This window comes from Acomys minous (genome assembly GCF_964271855.1).
Source record: "Acomys minous genome assembly, chromosome: 3".
Taxonomy (NCBI): Eukaryota; Metazoa; Chordata; class Mammalia; order Rodentia; family Muridae; genus Acomys; species Acomys minous.
Genome location: NC_140485.1, coordinates 43,229,103 through 43,252,447, shown reverse-complemented (window position 1 = coordinate 43,252,447; position 23,345 = coordinate 43,229,103). Strand labels below are relative to the sequence as shown.

General features: G+C 46.5%; 1 protein-coding gene across 3 annotated transcripts in view; it reads right to left on the bottom strand.

Annotated features, from left to right (window-relative positions):
- Positions 1 to 12,290, bottom strand: part of KIAA1549L (KIAA1549 like) — a 254,077-nt gene extending 241,787 nt beyond the window's left edge. The window contains exon 1 of one of the 3 annotated variants that reach the window (XM_084774625.1): positions 11,575 to 12,290. In XM_084774625.1, coding sequence (XP_084630751.1) covers positions 11,575 to 11,809 — 235 coding nt within the window. In that variant the 5' untranslated portion in view covers positions 11,810 to 12,290. The remainder of the gene's footprint in view (positions 1 to 11,574) is intronic. The other 2 variants (XM_084774630.1, XM_084774629.1) reach the window with 2 other exon arrangements.
- Between the last annotated feature and the right edge of the window lie 11,055 nt (positions 12,291 to 23,345).

Sequence of the window (23,345 nt, the reverse complement as noted above, 5' to 3'; positions counted from 1 at the left end):
GTGTCTCCCTGACTAACTGTGTGGTCTGTTATCCCTGTAGGAAAATTAGTGTCATATTAGCTATTAAAAAAAAAAAGAAAAGAAAAGAAAAACACATGGAGCTAGAGAGATGGCTCAGTGCAGAGGGCCTGGGTTCAATTCCCAGCCCTGCGTCAGGTGAAAACTCCAGCTCCAGGCCCTTTCCTGACCTCCATGGGTGTCTTGCGTGCGTGCGTGCGTGCGTGCGTGTGTGCGGAAGAATAGAACAGCACTTGGGATACTGGTATTGCTGGATCAGAGACAAGAAATATTCCCCATCCCACTGAAGATTTGGTGTTTGTGAAACTCACAATAAGTTAATATGAGGAAACTGCCCCAGACATGGTCCTGTTTTTAATACATTCTCATCCATTTAATTACATTCAGAATAGCTCTCTTAATTCCGATCCTCCTATTCTTTTCAAAACAAAGACTCTTTATTTGATAATGAAGTGTGTAGGTTTCAAGATATTTTTGCTCAGCTCTTTTTGACACGGGCTTATAAGCTGAACTATTCATTTCAACACATTTTCTTCTCAGACTTCCCATTTTTCTTCGACCTTGCTGAGTTGGCTGTTGACATTTGGTAAATAAAAAGACAAGTGACAGAGCAGCGGCATTCCCTACAAGGATGGAGGAGGGGAACTCTGGGGCGCTCACACGTCTCCAGGCATGTATTCCCTGAGTCATAGGAGTAAGTTAAATATGCCCTACTACTTACTGGTGTGCTTAAACACCAAAGCCATTTTGTGTTTCAAACATCAGAAGCTGTGTGTTTGTTTGTTCTTCCAGCTAAGAATAGATTGAACATATATAAATCAAAATCTAAATCAAATCTCCCCAGAGCTTTGGGCACATTAGTCAAAGCCTCGCCTGAGTGGACTGAAGGCAGGTGCTGCAGTGACCTTGGCCTTCGAGGGCAGAAGCTATTTGGCTTCATTTACATCTGCATTAGTTGGTTTAAACACAGTGCCTGAGGTGGTGGCATGGAGTTTTAACTCCCAGCACTCAGGAAGCCTATTTTACTGCATAAACTTGAGATTGATGTGGACTTAATAAAGTAAATGTTACATTATAATTTTTAAGGATTTATTTTGCTTGTAATTATGCATCTGTGTGTGGGTATGTGCCTATGAGTGTAGGTGCCTACAGAATCCAGAAGAGGGCGTCAGATCCCCTGGAACTGGAGTTAAAGGAAGCTGGATGATGATGATGATGATGATGATGATGATGATAATAATAATAATATTAATAATAATAGATGAGGAGGATAAGCCAGAGTTTACCTGTGCTTCAGGATGAAACCAAAACAGAGAAATACGGGGAACTTCTTCCCTTTTCAGAATGAGAATCCTTGACTAGGGTTCCCATGACTGCACTTGGTGCTTGTCGGCATACAGCCAGGGGCTTTGGGAAAAGAGAGGCATAAAGGCTTTTATTCCCAGGGAAGAAAATTAAGACCATGAAGGTGAAGTGAGTTGATAAGTAAGCACTGAGAGTAGTATGGGTAGGAGGCTGGAGAGATGGCTCAGTGGCTAAGAGCACTGACTGGTCTTCCAGAGGTCCTGAGTTCAATTCCCAGCAACCATATGGTGGCTCACAACCATCTATGATGTGATCTGATGCCCTCTTCTGGCCTGCAAGTGTACATGCAGGCAGCACATTGTATACATAATAAATAAATTAATTAATAAATCTTAAAAAAAAAAAAGTAGTATGGATAGCTTCGGCCTCTTGAACTCACCCAGCCTGATTTCCCTATATTCCTGTTGTTTTTCCTGGACGCTGAACCTTTATAGTGTCTACTGGCAAGCCAAAGGAGAGGGCAAATGCCAGAGGCACCCAGTACTTCTTAACTCACGTAAGTTAAGAAGTGATCTTCATTTCATCTTTAAAAGGCCACAGATGTTTTGTTGGGGTTTTTCTTGGAGGGGGGGGATGCATTTTGTTGTGGTTGTTGTTATTATTTGGTTTTGCTTTTTTTGTTTATTTATTTATTTATTTTATTTTGTTTTGAGGCAGGGTTTCTCTGTGTGACCTTGGCTGTCCTGGACTTGCTTTGTAGACCAGGCTGGCCTCGAACTCATGAAGATTCACCTGCCTTTGCCTCCTAAGTGCTGGGATTATAACCATGTACCACCACGCCAGGTTGTTTGTTGTTGTTTTTTTAAATAAGCTCTCACTATCTGTCTCTGACTGGGTCTAGAACTCCCTTTGTAGACCAAATTGGTATTTAACAGAGATTGGCCTGCCCCTGCCTCCCAAGCGCTAGGATAAAGGTATATATCCTCATGCCTGACTAAGACTATAGGTCTTGGGCTGGAGAGATGGCTCAGCCGTTAAAGGCTAGGCTCATAACCAAAAATATAAGACTGTAGATCTTAGGGGAGAAATACTACCAATACTATACAAACCTTTCCATAATACAGAGATGGAAATGTTTCCCTATCTTAGAAAGCAGGATTACCTTTACAGTAAAACCTACCTAAGTTTTCCTTGAATATAAGACAGCTGGATGTGGTAGCTTACACCTTCCATCCTAGAACTCCAGAGCCTAGAAAATACTGATGTGAGTTCAAGGCCAGCCTAAGCTACATGTTTAGTTTGAGGGCAACCTGAACTACAGAATATAATTCTGCCTGAAAAAGAAAAAACATAGGTTAATATCTTTCATAAGCCTAGCATTTCCTTTTATAACTGCTAGAAGGGTGTAGAGAGATGGTTCAGTGGTTAAGCATTCATTTCTCTTACACACATAAAATAAACACACACATATGCAGTATATGTATATATATATATGTATATATAATAAACACACATACATGTTGCACATATATATATATATAATAAAATAAACACACACAAACACACACATACACACACGAAAACCAGACCCAGAAGGAACTCACATTGTGACTAAGTTGAAGTTTATCCCAAGAAGCAAAGTTTAGCTCCTAGAGCTGTAAGCTCAGTTATTTTCCCTTGTTATGGGCTAATAAATTCAAGTTTTGTGATCATGTTAATATGGTCAGAGAAAGCATGGGACAAAATTCCACACCCATCCATAAAAAAAAAAAGGCACAGCAAAATAGGCTAAGAAGGGAGTTTCTTCACCCAGATAAAGGGCCTTGGCAAGACAGAAAACTATACCCAGCATCCTACGTCACAGTGACAGACTGAAAGTGATCCTCCAGAGAGCATCAACACAAGGATGTCCACACTTCCAGCTCCAACTGAATAGTGTGCTGGAAGGTCTAGTCTCTGTAATCAGGCGAGAAATGAATTCAAAACATACAGATTTAAAAGAAGTAAAATTGCCTATAATCACAGATGGAGTGATTTTTCCATTTAGAAAAACCCTCAGAGTTTTACAAGATGCTACTAAAACCAAAGTAAATTTAGAAGAATTATATAATAAAGTTTATTTGGTTGGTTGTTGTGTGTATGGGTATTTTGCCTGCACATAAGCCTGCACACCATGTGTGTGCAGTACCCACAGAGGCCAGAAGAGGGCGCCATATACCCTGGAACTTGAGTTACAGATGGTTCTGAGCCTCCGTGTGGGTGCTAGGAATTAATCTTGGGTCCTCTGCAAGAGCATCCAGGGCTTCAAAACACTGAGCAAGCCCTCCTGACAAAGTTTATATTCCTGAATCATGCTTCTACACGCTAATAAAATATTTAAGTACTGTTTACCAAAGCCGTGAAAAACATGAAATACACAAATACAGACACACACACACAGATATAATGAAACACAGATGAAAGAGAAATCCGGATAGATGGAGGCACTCGTGCCAGGTATGGGTGGCCCATGCCAGCAATCCCAGCATTCCAAACGCTAAAGCGGAAGGATCACCATTTGAGGCCAGCCTGGTCTCAGCAGTGAGTTCCCGGCCAGCCTAGGCTACCGAATGAGACCTCATCTCAAAATCAAGTAAACAAGCAGTGCTCTCACTGCCCGACCCCCGAGACTGAAGCTGGGACAGTGGAACTCAGTTGAGGATGATTTCACTTCCCCGTAGACAGTTAGGAATGTCCGGAGACATTATTGTTGTCACAGTCGAAGAAGGAGCACCTACTACTAAACAAAGACAAGAGAAGGCGCCATACGATGCTCAGCACAGAACCCTGCAACAACGAGTGATTGATGACAGCACTACAGTCCGGAAGCCTTGAGCTGGAGAACTCAAGATAGCTTTATGTTGGCATCAGGAGAGGAGCACAGACCCTAGAGTGCAGAAATAAACCCCATACTGTGGGGTCAAGGTAAGGCAATGGGGCAACGAGAATCCTTCCCAAACACGGTTCTGGGGCGATTAAACAGCCATACGTAAAACTTAACCTTGACTCTTACTACCTTTTACAATGCAGAAAAATTAACATGAACGGATCACAACTCTAAATGTAAAGATTTAAAAAAAAAAAAAAGGCATAAAACTGCCAGAAGTGTAACCTTGGGCTGGCAAAGATTTCTATCCTAGGACACACACACACACACACCGTCCTTAAATTTAAAATTTTTAAACTTCTGTTCTTTGAAAAATATTATTGGTAAGATATAAATGAAAATCCACAAACTAGGAAAAATACATTTTCAAAGCGCATTTCTAATAAAGGCCTGTCTAGGGAAATTCAAATAACGAGAAAACAAACAACCCAACTGTTCTAATTGACAAAAGATTTTTTATTTTAATTTTTTTACATATACATTTATATTATTACACATATATACAATAAATTACCTATAGCAAGAAGAACCATGACACAAATCAGGAATTATATGTTGACAAGAGACTTTAGCAGACCCCCTCCCCCTCCAACTTAAGATACGGACAGGAAATGGAGTGCGTGAATAGAGATGCAAGGATAGCATTAGTAATTACAGAAGTGTAAACTAAGCCCAAATCGAGAGGTAACATTGGCTGATTAGAGCAGTTGAAATTAAAACTAAACGGGGGAGGGGAGCAGACAGTCCTAAGTGCCACAGGATGAAGAGGCCAGCTAGACTCACACATTGCTGCTGGGACGCAAAACTGTGCAGCCACTTTGGCAAAGACTTCGGCAGCTTTTGTAAACACAGGCGGAACACTGGACTCTGGATCCTGACTGCCCTTAGTGACCCTAGGATTAGAAAATTGTCCAAACAGAGCCTCCCAATTGGAGACAACCCAAATGTCCATCAACACGGATAAGCAAATGGTGGCGTGTCAGAGTACTATTCTGTCATTTAAGGGGAAAAAAAGGTAAAGAAATAGTTAGGATGCAGGCAATGACACGCAAGATGCTCAAGAATGTGAAAGAAGCTGGACACTGTAGGTCACACATGTTCATGATTGCATTCATGTGGTCATCTAGAAAAATCAAAGTATGAGTACCTTTGGGGGATGGGAGGAAACTTTTGGGGGATAATAGAAATGTTCTGTATCTAGATTGTGGTGCAGGATCCAATGTATGCTTCTGTCAAAGCTTGTCTACAGTGCACCTTACCAGACATAAAGCATATCTTCATAAACTTGATTGAGGGGAGGAGGAGAAGGAGGAAGAGGTGGAGGAGGAGGAGGAAAGTTTTGGAGATGTAGTGCTTTCCCAGCATGCACAAAGCCCTGGGTTGGATCCCAGCACCATACAAACAAGGCATGGTGGTGTATGCCTGCAATCCCAGCGCTCAGGAGGTCCAGTGCGTGCCTGTAATCCCACTACTCGGGAGGTCCAGATCAGGGTATTAGAAGTTCAAAATCAACTTGGGCTACACAGCGAGTTTGAAGCCAACCTAAGCTATCCTGTCTGAAAAACAAAACTTTGTGGCCCCTCAGTGTTCTCTCTTTGTACAGAACAGCATTTCAAAAGTCTGAATCAGTTAGTGACCTTTGCAAGCAAAGATACTGAGAAGTCAGAACAATGTGCCTTGCAACCCCAGTCCCTCACAGGCTGTCTGGACAGGAAAAAGACTTTCTGCCTTCCTACCTGACATGATTCATGGGGGTACTTCACTGACCTGCCACTCCACCCACCTTAAAGGGCAAGGGCCAGGTTGGTTTGATCTCCCCTGAACCCCCACACGGTGAGATCCTGGTATGCCCCCCAAGGGCTTGATAAATACTGCCCAAGAATGCAACTCAACACCCGCTCCCACCAGCTGCAGTAATGCTAGCTCCCAGCACCCAGGTGCTGACTGATCCTTTGGTCCTGAACTCCCCAAAGAGTCACCATCCATGGCAGCCATCCCATAACCTCGAATAATGTGTCCCTCTGTGTGCTTGGAAATCGTCTCTCATATGTTGTCAAGCAACGAAAATGTTTTAGGGTCAATCCAACCATTCATTTTTGTTTAGAGAAGAGTAGAGTTGTTTGTTTAAAGAGAGAGGGAACAGAAAGCACCACAGGGGCGTAAATGTTAATGAAAGTGAAAGGCTTGCAAGTGCACTTGGCACGGCCCCAGGCCAAGTCCCAGTAAGGTAAGACTTGGGCTAGGTCAGATGCTACGAACTTCTCCAGTTGTCGCCTGCACTTCAGAGATACGGAGCAGGAACGGAGAGCTATCTCCTGAACCACATCAGTATTCAAATGCAGTCCCCTGGTCAGGGGCAGGGTGGGAGAATGGGAAAGCCTGAGCTATCCTGCAAGTGTCCTCAAAGCTCTAATAGCTGATATACACAGTTAAAACTTGAAATGGGTTTGTTTGGGCCACATATTTGGGGAGGAGAAACCACCAAAGTTAGTATTTTATTATCTTTAATGCTAAGGAGAAAGAGAAAATGTGATTATATGTAATTATATCACATTTTTATTTTCACTTGCACTGGTGGGCGGGGTGGAGATGCGGGTTCGTGGTCTGCTTAGCTAGCTTATATAGAATCTCACTGTGTACCACAGGCTGGCCTCAAATTGGTGATCTTCTGGTGCCAGCCTCTCCAATACTGGGATTACAGGTTTGTGCCTATACACCTGGCCTTATATTCCCAGCTTAACCCTCCATGAACCAACTCTGCTATTACTAAACTTTACAGAAACGCATAGTGGTGGTACACACCTGTAACTCCAGAGCTCAGGAGTCTGAGGGTAATAGAGAGCCCCTGTCTCAAATAAAGGAAAGAGTGGGGAAAAGGTGCTACCTCGACTGTCTCAATTTCTCCTCCTCTCTTGAGCCCACTGGAGATTCTGAACCCATTGAAGGCTTCTGCCGCTGCCACTGTCAAGACCGCCAAACACCCCCACATCTGCAAACCGAGTGAGTGTTCATCGCTCATCGAGGCTAGACCAAATATCCCAGCAACTGACAGAGTCACGTGGTCTCTTCTCTTCCCCTCTTCCCCTTATACTTCACCACGTAATTCTACCAGCTCTGTCTTCACACTCTCAGCTCCTCGCCACCGCCCTTTCCCATTTGCACTGTCTACAGCCACCCCCAGCCTCACCCTGGATTTCAGCCACAGCCTCTAGGCTGACCTCCCTGCCTCCCTCCTAACCCACAGTCTCTTCTCCCACAACAGCCAAAGTGATTCTTTCAAAACTAATTGTTCCTGTACCTCGCCGTCTCACGCAGAAGAGAACACATCATGTCCTCGTCACAGCCAGCAAGTTCCGCCTGATCTACCTATATACATGGTTTCCTCCCGAGCATCACTTCCTGCGGCTTTCCTCTGGTTAGCAGGTTCCACAGTGGCCTCCCTGCTGTTCTTCAGTCACGTCGTGCTTTGCGTGTACCTTTTCCTCCACCTGGAAAACGTCCCTCACAGAGCCGGCGCGCAGCCTCCACTTCCTCCTCATTTCATCCCCTGCCCTTCCCTAGCCACCCAATAGAAATCAGCACAGGTGTAAAGGTGCCAACCCCTACCCTGACTCAGTCTCTCCACAGAATTTACCAATCGTCCATAATCTCGGGCCTTGTCCCTGACCAGCTGAATCACAGCCTGAATTTTTAACAGAATCATCAAGTGGGTTCGTAGCCTCAGTAAAAATTGGAGAGCCATGGGCCACTTTCAAATGACACAAAAATGGGACCTTGTTTGGATTACTATAACCCCAGGGTATTGAGGTATTCCAAACACAGACTGAGTGACTAGGTGAACGGATGGGTAGACGGATGAATACGTAAATGCATGCATGCATGAACAAAATGTAGAATCTATGGAATGGGACTCCAACTTGGTGGCATGTACAAGGGGGTTAGAGGAAGACAAGAAAGGCATGCGGGGTGAAATCATCTCCCTTTTGTGATGTGCTAAACCAGAGAACTCCTGACCCCAGCGAGCCCTTCCTCAGAGAAAACAGTCACTCTCGAATTACTGTGAGTCACTTAATAGTCTAACGTCTAACAGAATCAGCCAGATTGAAGGCAAAGGGTGTAAGAAAGCTGAATTTTTACTAAGTTCCTACCTCATCCTGGGCATCCCAGCGAGCAACGGGAAAGCAAAGCTGAAGGGAGAATGAACACACTGGTTGGAGACACCACCCCAGGAGAAGGGTTCATGGAAGCCTCAGAGCAAGGCTGGGGCCTCCTCCAGGCTGTGTTCTGGGTACAAAGAGCCCTTTACGTTTCCTTGGCCTGGAATATGCCACCATGAACCCTGACGACCTACCCAGCCCCACCCCCAACTCTCCCTAAGATTAATTTCAGTCTGACTTTATTATCTCTGCTTATGCAGTATTAGAGTTCAAGTCCCTCTTCGGGAGAGACTTCTGCAAAATGGTGGCTCCATATTCAAGTCTGTATCCGCTACCCCAGCACCTCGTCTGGCAAAGCAAACGTGCAGGCAATCTCTGCCATGTTTATAAGAACAGCCGGCACTCTGTCAGCCGTGACGTGTCAAGCGCTGTTTTATACTTTGGCACATTAGCTCAGTCACCTCATCAGTGTGCCCTCCCAATAAGATTAGAGCTTTTATTACCCCCCATTTCACACCGGAGGGAGAACCAAGGGCCCCAGAAGCCAAGGTCACATTGAGCAGAGGCCCACAAGGGGATAAGCACTGTGCCTCTACACAGCCGATACGTTAAATGTTTGCAGATGTGATCTAAACAGGGAGGCAGTTAGGAAGGTTGGGATGTCAGATTTGCACTCTACCGTCGTTGCTTGCAACCCTGATGGCAGAAGAGACTGAAGGGCATCGGTCTTCCTAGAACAGAAGTGACTGCCCGTGAGCAACTGTTCCATGGGCCAGAGTTAGGAGAAGGCGTCTTCAAGAGAGCACCAAGCGTGACCACAGACTTCCCTTTACATGAGAAGGAGAAGATCTAAGGCTACGGCCAAAGGGTCCTGGAGTGTGGAGATGGGACCAGCTTGGAACACACTGCGAAGGTGCTAGGAATTGGTGCAGCATTTTCTAGACGCAAACCTATTTTTGTCCTTTTTCCTCTCTTTTTCGTTTTTTTTTTTTTTCAACCAAGGCAGATGTCTGATTTTTTAGCCTTGTTAAATATGAAGAAACACTATGATGCAGATGACAGGCTCAGAAGCAGTCAGGACTTCAAGCAGAATGGAACAGGTCACTGATTTGGCCTCCCGGATAACTCAGCAGCAGACACATGCTGCAGAGAACGGCGCAGAACTGCAGCTGCCAGTCAGAGCAAGTGCCTCACAAGGTGACTGGTGGAAAGTCAAAGGTCCCCAGCCACAGTCACCTCTTCTCCCGCCTCCCTCCTGACAGATGCCTTTCTCCCACAGACATCTCGAGATGTCCCATATGAGGGCCAGGCCAGGAAGAAGCTGAAATCAGAGAAGACAGGAAAGAAGGGATAAGATCAGACTGGATGCCCTGTGTTCAGCTTACCACAGGACACTGCAGAGCTCAGAGGCAAACAGAGGATCCACAGGTGGCCTTGCCCATGGATGCCTGAGCATCAAGGGTGACAGTAGAAAAGGCACCCTAAAAGCACAGAGAAACCAAGTCTAACTAGAAGGGAGAAATTAAAGGGCCTCAGAGACAATTTCTTTAATGGCATCCCCCCCTCATTCTGTCTATCCTAGGCTTATGTCTCATGACCAGCACACTACAAGAAAAAAGGGGGTGGAGCCCCAGACTAGGACCAAAAGATGAAGATGAGAAGTCCCCTGAATAAGGTTCTGTCTGACTGAAAGATAGACAAGAGGTTGAGAAGGAGCCAAATACAAAGGTTGGAAGGGAGATCAGAAATTCAAAACCCTGTCAGAGAAAACCAGCTGACATGGGGCTGAATGGGGCAATACAGGAAAGCCAAATTTCACATATCGCAGATGGCTGAACAGTTTTCAATCTATGCACTCAAATGAACAACATCCAAAAGTGAAAAGCTCTCAAACAGTTTACAAATTTATCAAGAACTGGATGCTTGTTAAGGGGTGGGGGTGGGGGGGAAGACTGGGATTCTGAGCCAATGATCACTGAGGGTCTTCCATATGTCTTCCTCCTGACTTTTCTCCCAACATTGTGTCACATACATAAAACCAGGGGACCACAGTCCCTAGAAGGTCAACTACTGAACTTTGGAGCCATTAGAAAGAATCACAACAGAAATTCCGTGACGGTCACGTGACACATAGACAACCCCCCCCCCACCCTCACGTCAGTGGCTTTTAAGTGAATAAGGAAAATGGCTTTCACGTTTATATAGATATGGCCAATGGAGAACTGTGTTAAGCTCCTTCAAAACTGGGATCTGATGTGGGGAAAGAGCACACTTGGGCACAAGGGGGTGGAAGTGGGGAGTCCTCCTGGGTCCTCACTAAAAGCTGCAACACTACAGAAACCAATGACTAAAGTGAGAGTTCTGTGTTAGATTAACTGAATTCCACCCAGAATTCCAGCACAAACACAAAAGCTCGCCCTGTACAGGCGCCATAGCTATCATTCTTAACTCAAAGACCATTGCTGCCGGCGCAGTGTAAGTTTTGAAGCACTTCGGCAGAACAATTCTGCCCAAATAGTTACAACAGATCCACAAAACTGTCCACGGAATTAGAGAAATCTGTTTCTGAAGGACCTTTGTAAGTCTGGGCGCCAAGCGTGACTGTTCTTTAACAAGCCTTTTACAAATAATAGGTATACACTTGATCAATGCCTGAACCTTTGCAAGATGCAATCAATTATTTTAAGTACCTCATTCCCAAAAGGAAAAACAAAAACTGTTATGGGCAAAGCGGGAAACGCTATTTCGGCAAAAAAAAAAAAAAAAAAAACCACTTCAAACTCTTAGGTCATTCTTTGCAGTTAAGACAAAGTGAATACTAGCAACAGGAAGCCCAAAACACAGTGAACGACTCCATTCCTAACATGTTCCACAAAACAGGTCCCATTTAGGCTGTCCTAACCATGCCATGTCTAGCTAAACGAGGCGCGTTTGTGGGACCACCAGGAGCACTTTGCAACTCGTCTAGGGAAAAAAAAGATAAGAACGTGCCTCTTTCTTCGCCGCCCACGATGCCTTTCCTGAGACAGATTTCTGACAGTTCGCCTGCTGTTGCAAGTGCTAAGGACAGAGAAAATCCCAACGGTGCTGCAAAGAGCCCACCACCCACCACCACCCGGTTAAGCTGCTCCAAACCCGGCCGCAGGCGCAGAGCCGCCAAGTGCTTACCCGCGTCGGCTCGGCAGTGCCCGGGGAGGGCAGCCAGCAGCAAGAGTCCCAGCAGCAGCGGCCGCAGCGGCAGCACATCCTTGGACCCATCGGCCCCGGAGCTCCTCACGCCCTGGCAGCGCGCGGCGATCCCGTCCGCATGGCAGAGCCCTTGCTCCTGGGGCCGGTCCGTGGGCTCCCGCAACGCCGGCCCAGCTTCGCTCGGGCCCTGGGGCTTCGCCTCCTGCGGAGCCATAGGGACCGTTCACACATCCAGGCCGCTGCCTCGTTCCACACCGCGCCAGGGAGCCCAGCCCTCCGCGCACCGCTCCTCACCGGGCATCTCCGGCCATGGCCCGAGTGTAGGAGGGAGGCGGGAGGTGCGAGCTGCTCGCTCGTCCAGCCTAGGTCCGAGGCGGGCTTAACGGCGCCGCGGCTTCACGCGCGCAGAGACCGGGGCAGCATGGGGTTCCCACGGTGCAGTGAGGGTGGGATGGGCGGCGCCCAGGTCCCCTCCCCGGGGCGGGATGCTGCACCTCAAGAGCGAGGCTGCAAGGCGCGGAAACCCGCGGCCCTAGCTCGTGCAGTGTGCCGCTCGCCGCCGCCCCTACGCCCAGGTCTAGGTCCCTGTCGGTTCACCGGATCTCTGTGCTCAGGCTACAGCTGCGAGTGTTACTGCAGCTCAGAGCGGCGCCTCATTGACAAAGAAAGCACGTAGCACCGGAGCGAGCGAGGGAGGCGAGGCAGGCGCGCGCGCGCATACCCGCGCGAAGCTACAGCGCGCTCCCTGCTCCCGCGCGCGGGGCCAGAACCCTGCCCTACGCCTGCGAGGTCTTCGTTGGGGGTTGGGGGACGCTTCCCTCAGCCCAGGGTCCCCAGATCTTGAGGTGGAAAAGTCTAGGGCGGGGAGGTGGTATAGTCCTCTGACCAGGGAAGGGACTTAAACACGGCGACAGCAACGTGCTAAGTCTCCAGCCTACATCTTGGAAACACTCTGAGGATGAGCAGGAGAGCTTTGTGCAGGTTGTTCACGACTTCTCTGAGGAACTGGCAGACACCTGCACGCCAGATTTACCCCCGAAGAACTAAAGCTGTTGTGGCCTATTTGCAGTGAAACGCTGGAGCAAATAAGCCACATTATAAACATGTTACAGCCATACTACTAGAGAGGCAGTGCACTGGGCTTTGGGACAACTACGGGCATTTCCAAAAAGTCTCCCCCACGTAGGAGCGCTGACTAGTCAGTCACTCCCCAGTGGGACAAACGGGCAGAGTCAGTTGAATGACCATTATGCTCCTAGCCTTGTCCTGCTTCTGTGCCCTTGAGTAGGCTACCTAGCTCACACCCTTCAGGCAATAAGTTATTTGCCCACCATCCATGGCTTGCCAGTCAGCTACTGTGTTAGCCACTAGGCATATAAGCAGTGAGGGGGGAAAGCATTCACACTGACCAGGTGGAGCTCATCTGTTCGTCCAACAGTATTTATTCATCCAAAACTGCCAGTTATATGCCAGTCCCTATCCAGACGGTAGGACAATAGCCACAGGCATAATCCCTGTAGGTAATAAACTGACTACCAGACAATGCTAAAAAGCCTAAGAGAAAATATTAAGATAAAATAATGGAAAGTGGGGGTGGAAGTGTAGCAGCATTAAACAGGACGGAAAGAGGCTTCACTGTGAAGGTGACATTTGCGAGAAGACCAGAAGTAGGCCACGGGACAAGACAAGTTGAAGGAGCATTCTAGATAAAGCGATCCATAAGGGCAAAAGCCCTGAGGCTGGCCTAGCCTGGCGTGTTCAAGGCACAGCAACTGGAGGATGCTGAAAGTTGGAAGCTAGCCACGCCCCCACACGCCACCCCCGCCACCCCCCACCCCACCCCCCCACACACACAACACAGCACAGCACAGCGAGCTGGCCTGCAGTTCTGGAGAAGGCTTTACTCTCCTTCACCTGTGTCTTTGGAAAACAGTAACAATACGTTTTGCAGACGTTGCATTTTCACGTGCTAACCTTTCACAGAGCAGATATATCCTATCGTGCATCTGATTGGTTGAATGTGGTATATAGGGTTTTTTTTTAATCTGAAATGCTCAAAAATGCGAAACACTTCAGTACCATATCAATGCTCAAAAAGTCCCAGGGCTGGTGAGCTGATGCACGGAGCAAAGGCTCCTGTCACCAAGCCTGACTGACAACCGGAGTTTGATTTCTAGGACCTACCTACATGTAAGAGCGAAGCAACTCCTGTGGGTTGTCCTCTGACCTTCCTCTGTAGTACACTAAATAAATAAATAGTTCAGATTCAGTGACATGAACGATTTCAAAATTTTCAGATTAGGACCATAAAGTTTAAAATGTAGCCAGACCCAACAACTCTGAGATGTGCAGCACTTCTGGTCTCAAAGCATCTTGGATAAGGAGTCTTTATCCTTCCCTGCTGGGCTGGGATTTATACCCCTGCTCTCTGGTTAAATTAACTTTAGTGTTTTGGGGATGTTTTAAGAAACTTACAAGCCAGGGTGGAAGAGATAACATGCATTTAATCCCAGCACTCTGGGAGGCAGAGGAAGGTGAATCTTTTAAGTTCGAGGCCATCCTGGTCCACAGAGTGAGTTCCAGGACAGCTAGGACTACACAGAGAAACCCTGTCTCAGGGGCAGGGGAGTGGGGGTGAGGGGGATGGGGAATTGGGGGTGGGGGTAGGAGGGTGGGGTGAAGGAGGTGGGTGGGGTGGGGTGGAGTAATGGCAACTGGTGATAACCTACAGAAGGAAATGGAGGCAGTGATGGCCTGCAGCCTAGGCAAGGTGCGGCTGACAGATACAGAGAGCAAGTGTGCTCAGCAGGGGTGGGGAGAGAGAGGCAGGAGAACACAGGCTTGGAATAGTGAGGGGGCTTCAACATTTACAACTTAAGGAGAAATGGAGCAGAAGAAGGGGAAGGGACATTCAGGCCTGTTCATGGAAGGTTCTGGATACATCTAGGCTTTTCCTTGAAGAACGGAGGAAGGGCCAAGGGAAGGTGATTCACCCTCAGGAGCACCAGGACACAAAGGTGTGATAAGGGAGAACCCAAACGTTTCCAGCCACAGCTGTAGCCAGCTGTGATACCAGCCATGGAGAGAGGACAGTATATAAAACAAGAGACACACGACTCAGCCACAGCCATGTTCTCCACGGCAGTGAAGAGAGGAAACACGGGCTACTGCCAGAGGGCAGAGGTAAGCGTATTCTGCCCTTTTGCTAGTTCTTGCCACACTTAGACATGACATGGATTGTTTTTCCGTTCCTGGCTGCTAGGTTAAGTGGCTCTGCCCTCTAACAGGCTAGATACCGTTCTATCCCTCAGGAAGCTCACGGTCTAGTAAGCAAGGCAGGCACACCATGACCACCTTAGAACAACAAGATAAGCATGTGACAAAGATCTGTGGGGATCACCTGTCCCCATAGGAACAGAGATACAAGCGACTGCCCATCCCCCATGGAAACATGGGCTATTTCTGCCTGCAGTAGGGAGAAAGATGTAAGAACACCTAAAGTTGAAACCTTCCAGGCACAGCAAATGGCCAGGTATGAAGTCCTAAAATTTTGTAGCATCATGGTGGGAAGGGGAGGGATCTAGTGAGGGTAGTATAGTGGGGCCTTGGGGAAGGGGGTACCATGCTTCAGGGCAGGGGAACCACTGTGGAGGCAGGTGCCATGAGCCTGAGATGCTGGGCTTCAGAGTTTATACCTTAGCCAGTAGAGGGGAAGCCCATTTCTGCATGAGCAGACATCTTGGTGAGGCTTTCAGGGAGTGGGAAAGATGAGACAGGGTCTTACTGCATAGCACAGGCTGACTTGGAACACACTGTGAAACATACCCTGGGCTGGCCTCAAACTCACAGCAACTCTCCTGCCTCCCTTTCCGGGGTGGTAGAACTACTGATGTGAGTTACCATGGCATTTTGTTTAGAGTTTTGATTGATGAGTCCTTGTTTGGAAAACAGGCAAACCAAACCCTTGCCTAGGTTTAAATTTAAGACCTGCCCCTCTACTAGCTAATGACTGAGAAAATGTTGTCTCTGTAGACCTTATCTATCAAACAGAAGTGGTCCAAGGAACTCCCACATGGGATTAAGGACTGAGTTGATGCATGTCAATCATTTAGATGTACACTTGACATGCAGTAAGTGCTCAATCAGTCTTATTATATATTATATGATAACCATGACCCTCTTAAACCATAAACCCTCGTGTTCACTTCAGTACGCTTAACTGGGGCTTTGGGACTTCCTTGTGTGTTGCCTATTGCTTAAAGAGGCAGGTACTATTTCAAGAAGCTTTCAATAGGTGGGCAGAAGACCACACCTCTGAGCAGTGATTTCAGGCCCTGGGCTTGAACTTTCTGCTATTATTCTGGGGCGCACATCTGGGCTTCTTCTTGTAACCCATGGCTGTTGCACCCCACATCATCATTTCACACAGGCACACCTTTCAATTCTACAGGCAAATCCCCCCCTTTTCTGGGGCCAGGTGAGTTCTAAATGCCAGGGTCTGCAGGGAGCTAAGCCTTGCCTTCACCCACCCTCCCTGAGCTCAGCACTGATGGTGCAGTGGGGCAGATGAGTGACCACATGACAAGTGGCCCTGCTCCTAGCAGGTGGGGATGGAGGGTGCTGGGGGAACCCCGAAGAACAGAGTGACACGATAAGAGGCTGGAGAGAGATGAGTAAGGGATTTAACCTGTCATGGGGAACTAAAACCTATACTTATAAACCATAGTGCCCTTTAGGGCCATAGGATGTGTCCCAAGTAACTCATAAGAGTCCTTGCTTTTTAAGAGATGAAAGGGAGGTGGTAAGAGATACATCAGCGAGCAAGAGCACTTGCTGCTCTTGCAGAGGACCTGGGTTTGGCTCCCAGGACCCACACTAGCAGGTCACAACCATCTGCAACTCCAGTTCTGGAGAATCTAATACCTTTTTCTGGCCTCTGGAGGAACCCAGCACACATATTCTATACATATATACATAAATACATACATACAATAGGAGTAAAATATAAAATATTTGTTTAAAATGAGGTTGTTGTTGTTTTGTAATATGGCTCAGTTTCTACAGAGGCCACGAGATCCAAGACCCCAGCCTAGGTTGCCCACTTTCTCCAAGAATGGGAGGAATTTAAAGTAAAATTTATATGTGCTTCTAATGGCCATTGGGGAAATACTAACTGTAATGGGAAGATGCATTTTAGAGCTCCTCCCTCACCTCACTGTCCTGGCCCTGAGAAAAGCACTTAAATATAGCCATGTGGGTTCCTTGTAGAAGGAACTGCCTGGGAGGGCAAAAAGATACAGTTGGATTAGCAACAACAGAGGGCAGTGAGGAACTACGGGAGAATTCCAAGCAAAGAATTGTGAAGGATCACTGCCTGCCCCACCCACTGTGTAGAGTGGACTGAGGGAAGGTGAGCCCCGAGGAGGCTGCTGCTGACGTGTAGGCCATGTTGGTTTCTCTTTCCTCTAATATCTCTACCGGTTTCTCTAAAAAGAGCTTCTTCCCAGGTTTCACTCCCAAGGCCTGGGATGGCAGGCAGGCCCAACCAGGCCTTCCTTACGCCCACCACGAGCAGCTGCCTGCCTTCCAGTGGGTGAGGCTTCATTTAGTTCTCACAGAGAACACACACACACACACACACACACACACACACACACACACAAGCTTAGCAACTCAGTGTCTGCTGGCTTGAACTTAGCTTCCTGTTGACAACATTTCCACTACCCCAGGTCCTAGCTAATCATCCTTTAAGTCCTGTAGTGGTAGGAGGCAGCAAATTCTTTTTTTCTTTTTTCTTTTTTCCATTTATTTATTAATTTAATCTCTTTACAGCCTGATCCCAGACCCCTCTCTCTTCTCCTCCCAGTCTCTCTCTCTCTCTCTCTCTCTCTCTCTCTCTCTCACTCTCTCTCTCTCTCTCACACACACACACACACACACACACACACACACACACACACACACACCACACACACACCATCTCCTTTTTCTCAGAGAAGGGGAGGCCCCCAAGGGGTACCAACCCACGCAGGTACCAGCAGAACTAAGCACATTCTCTCCCACTGGGCCCTGTCTGATAAGGCAGCCCAGCTTAGTGGAAAAGGGATCCAGTGGCAGGCAACAGAGTCAGAGACAGCCCCTACTCCCCTTGCTAGGAGACCCACATGTTGACCACACTGCACATCCACCACATAGGCTTGAGGGCCTAGGTCCAGTCCATGTTCTTTGGCTGGTGGTTCAGGCTTTGTGAGCCCCCGTGGACGGAGGTTAGTTGGCTCTGGAGGTCTCCTTGTGGTGTCCTTGACCCCTCCAGCTCCCTCCATCCTTCCTCCCACTCTTCTACAGAACTCCCCACTTCTCTATATTTTAAGTCATTAAGGGCCACTTTGTCTTGATATTGCTGGTGCCTCTGGGATTCTCCAGTCAGCACAGGGACATGGTCAGTTCCCTCTCCCTGTTGACACTGAGCTTATTTTTACTGTATCTCTAGCTCCCTGGTTCTTTTGTGTGTTTTTTGTTTGTTTGTTGTTTGTCAAGTCTTATCAGGTAGGGATGAGGACTGTCCATGGGAAATGTCAATGATTTACAGCTAGCTTCATGCCCGATTCCATCACCCCGTGTCTGTGCTTCAGCCCTCCTTCCAGGCATCAAAAGTCACCCAAGATGTGCCAGTGTCTACCAAAGATGTCAAGCTATCTACCCAAGACAAAAGCACAGCACATTTTCATAAATATTTCCATTTAAATATTTATAGCACCATTATTCATAATAGCCAGAAGTGGAAACAGCCTTAATGTCTACCAGTTGGTGAAAAGATAAGCAAGTTTGGTAAAAACAGAATATTCTTCCCCAGCAAGAAAGCACAGGAGAATACTGTTGTGGGATCCCACACTGAGGAGCCCTGAGGACACTGTGCCAAGTGAAGGAAGCCAATTACAGAGGCTGCATAGTCTATGATTCCATTTATACTCAAGTGTCCAGAAAAGGCAAGTCCAGAGAGACCAAAAGGAGATTTCTGGCAGCAAGGGATTAAAAATGCTAAAAGTTTCTTTCTAGGGTGACAGAAACACCCTCAAATTAGATTGTGGTATATGGTACACCATTCTGTAATTATACTAAAATTTGGGTCATATAAAGCCTATTGGGCATACACTGGAGATTGAACCCAAGGCCTCGAAGGCACCAAATGAAGGCTTTACCAGAGCTGCACCGCCGGCCTCATAAACCATGTCTTAATAAAGCCATTCTAAAGCAAAAGTTGGACATGACACAAGAGGTTCAATAAATCTTAGCTGTTGTCACATAATTCTTTCTTCAGCACATAAAAAAGAAAGAGATTTTGTACTTAAATTTTCACTTTAAAGTACTATCTTTTTTTGAAAGGTCATTAAGAAGTATATTATAAAAATACATACATATCCTAACAAGGACATTAGCACATCAGCAATAAATGTCATCACCTGAAACCACCAGCACTCCCCTCTTATTTGCCAAAATGTCTGTTTTACAAGATCTGATTAAAGCATCTGGAACTAGAGGAATCCAACATCCACTTATAAGCAACAGGTGAATCTTAGGACCACTTTTCATCTAGCGTGCCAGTCAAGTGTTTGACAATAGATGCTTTTTATATACTAAGCCAATTATGTTTATCATTTCTTCACAGCGGCCACTTGAGTCATCATTTTGATGTTTTTGGTTTTGGGTTTTGGTTGTTGTTGTTTTTTTTTGTTTTTTTTTTCGAGACAGGGTTTCTCTGTGTAGCCTTGGCTCTCTTAGACTCACTTTGTAGACCAGGCTGGCCTTAAATTCACAGAGATCTGCCTGCCTCTGCCTCGCTGAGTGCTGGGATTACAGTTGTGTGCCACTGTGCCCAGCTTGTTTTGATGTTCATGCCAACCATGAAGAAAATCTTGAATATATCTAGTATGTCCAGCGTGGTGTGCTATAGGCCTATGAAGATGAGTTAGGAAAATCCATATCCTTGGGTATCTCAGAATACAGCAAGGGAGGGATAAAATTATAAAGTAATTACTTATGCTATAGGTGAAATGACAGATGAAGTGTGATCTCTTCCAGTGTTGAGCAAGGTTCACAAAGGACCCTGGAGATGAGCCTTGGCCAGCAGACAAGATGAGAGGGCAAGAAAGAGCATTTCCACCATGCAAAGATGCACAAGCATAAATCCATCAGCTAGCAATGTAGCTATTCTGTACAAGGAAGCACATGTTTTATTAAGGGAAGCCAAAGACCTCCATAGAGTTGGGCAGTAACCCAAAAGTTGAATGTCAAAATTTTTGAGCTGTTGAGAGACTGGTCAGGACTTTTCTTTTTCTCTTTATTTGTTTCTTTCCTTTACCATTATAAAGATTTACATGTGAATTTGTGCACATAAGCACTCTATTTGCATGTATGACTGCATGAAAGAAGAAAGTATCAGACAGAAGACGGTACCAGATCTCATTATAGATGGTTGTGAGCCACCATGTGGTTGCTGGGAACTGAACTCAGGACTTCTGGATGAGTAGCCAATGCTCTTAACTGCTGAGCCACCTCTCTAGCCCTGGTCAGGACTTTCCTTGAGGCTGATTTTGACAGGCAGAGTTCTCTTTTGGCCTACATCCTCCTCCCCTGCTCCAAATTTCTTGTCATCTCCACTGCCACTAAAGGGATAAAAACTGAATTCTAGAAAGACTACTTGGGCAGGTAATGAGGAGGTTGGAAGGCACGGGCTGATTAGGAGACAGAAAGGCAATCACACGACACAAGGTCGGAGTCAAGACAAGATGTTGAGGGTAGGGGAGAGAGGAACTGTGTTGGTTAGAACAATGGCAATTAAGAGATGCCAAGTGGAGGGGTAAAAAAAAAAGGAGAAGAGAGGCAAGGAGCCATATATCTGAGAATGCAGAAAAAACAGAGAGGGACCCTGAAGAGGGCACCTGAGTAGAGATGCCTGCTGGGTGAGTCCAAGTGTCCTAAGCATTAAAACATGTGAAACTGGCACAGGGAAGTCACCCATAGTCTGTTTCTAATAAACTCCAAGTGACACCAATGCTGACTGATGAGCCACACATTCGCATTACACAAGACATCTGCTTTAGCTAACCAAAGAATTTCTTTAAAATGGAGCTCCTGGGCTTTAGCAGCTTCCCAGAAGCTAAGTCTCCTCAAAGGACAAACAAACCAGAGAGTTTCTTCTCTCTGTAGGACAACGGAGTGCCCCACAATGACTACGTGCACAGTGCTGATCTTCTCCTCCCCCAGTCTGTTGTTTTTAGCTAATGGTGTCACAGAAGCCACTGTGTACGGTTCCATTCCTAAGAACAATGTTAAAGCCAGGTGTACACCTTTAATCCCAGCAGAGGCAAAGCAGATCTCTGAGGCCAGCCTGCTCTACACAGGGAATTCTAGACCAGCCAGAGGGAGGAATGGAGGGAGGGAGGGAGGGAGGGAGGGTGTTGCCAGCCAACAGAATTGACCAGTACCTGGATATGAGGCATGAGGATTAAGAAATAAAATAGATATAGGAACAGACAGAAAAGATACAGCAAAATAGACAAAAGAGAAAGGCAAGTATTCAGGAGGACTAACAGTAAATACTGCACCCCAGAGTTTATTTTTCTTACATCTTTTATACAGCATTCATCCCGTCCATGTGAACCAGAAGATTCTTGGAACAGAAATAAATGCTACCAGTTAATTTAGTTATCTATATGCTTAGAATTCTTTCATCTTAAGGCAAAAGAAGGACACCAAGCTCCACATCCTGACCTGGAATTAATAATGAACTTTCTTAACCAACACAAGGATCTCGCCAAGTCCTCAAGGCTGTGTGAGAGTCTGCAAGCCAAGGTCGTAAGTCCTCTGGCCTGCTTCTGTTAAGCACGCCAAAAAAATGGCTCCTGACAAGGAAGGAAAGAAAGAAAGGAGGAAGGAAGGAAGGAAGGAAGGAAGGAAGGAAGGAAGGAGGGAGGGAGGAGCCATGTCAAGATCCAGCTCTGTACCTTTTCCTTTTTCCATTGGGGAAGCATGTCCAAAATTCCTCACTCCTTCAGCCAGCCCCTAAAAATGAACAAGACTGCACTGTGCACAGATCTGTGGCCACCAGCAGTTACTCCAAAGACGAAATCAAAATCAACCTCCAGATAAGCCCATTGTTGTCAGCTCCTGAAACTTTGGGGGTCATCTATTGCCACAGTACAACCAGCCAAAGCAAACTAATTGGTCAAAGAACAGAGTGTAGTCAAAGTCGATTTTTTTTATGAAAATTATTGAATTGTCAAACATTCTTTCTGTGGAAACCAAGGAGCTATACAGTAAGTTGGGGCATTATTACAATTGTCTGGTTATTTGAACGCAAAGCTTAAAGAATATCAACCTTAGCTTACTAGTTCTGGCTACAGCATCCTTCCTGTGAACTGAAGTCACAGGTCCCTGCTTTCTAACATGAGTTAGAGACATCAGTGGGAAAGTGCTGAATGCAAGATGGGCTGGGTGTGGCTTGTGCCGACTTGTGAGAACTGATTACTAAATCTTCAGGAATTTTGTGAGCTACTTGTTAAACACAGTCATTCCTTTGAAATTGAATTACAAAAGTTACAATTAAATGACATTAAAAATCAATTGTTGACACAGGCAGTGCTCACATTCCGTGGTTCCAATGTGCATCCATTTCATTTACCACCATTTAATTAAATGACACTAATTTGCCTATAAGAGATTCATTTTTAGTTGTCACAGCATAGTGTCAACGGCTAGCTACATAAACTTTGTTAACCCTTCAGTCTACAAACCGCTAATACCCAGGCCTCACGATCAGTGGCCAGTCACACGACCTTTTCCAAAACTGTCAGCGACCAGTCATTGTTCGTCTGTCATTCACCCCAGGCAGACAGAAAAATGTGTGGTTGGGTTTCAGTCTTCCAGACTATTAACCCTATATAACATTAAAAAAAAAAAAAAAAAAAAAAGGTAACCAGGAGCTGAGGCATTTTACGAAAGTGGATAATCAGGGCCAGAGGAGGTGGCTCAGTGATTAAGAGCACTTGTTGTAAAAGCCAGAGGACATGAGTTCAAATCCCCAGCAACCATGTAATAGCTGGGCAAAGTTGTGCGTGCCCACAATTCCAGCACTTGGGGGTGAGGTGGGAAATGGAGAGAGGAGGAGCCAAAATGGTGCGTTTCAGGATCAGTGAGATCAGTTTCAGGAGGTGGAGAGAGAGACAGACAGACAGACACACCTGCCATCCTCTTCTGGCCTCTGCCCTTACAAGGACCTATGCACCCCCCCACCCCACCCCACACACGCACAGAGAGAGGGGGGGCGTCTAGCAAAGATGAAGGAAGCAAAGAGGTAACAGAGGCAGACACTGGAATACAGGTAGCTGAACTAGAGGCAGGTGGCGGGAACGCTGACTCGTGTGCTATTTGGATTATTCAGATAAATCCAGGGGACTCAGGAAGGACAAACTCACCAATGCAACGTGGTTCTGACAAGAAACACGAAGGCAACGAGATCCTGAGGAGGAAGCAATACTGAAGAAACTTGCGTGAGAGGGACTCCCAGGCAGCTGAGCTAACCAAAGCAACTAAGTACAAACTCCCAGAAACTCAGCCAAGCTCGGCCAAGAGCATCATCACAACTTGCCAGGAATAGAGAAGGCACTGCAAAACAGAGGCGGGTGAAGGTAAACCGCTTCAACACACTATGTAAGCATCACTTTCCCCCGTCCTCTCACTAAACATTTCAA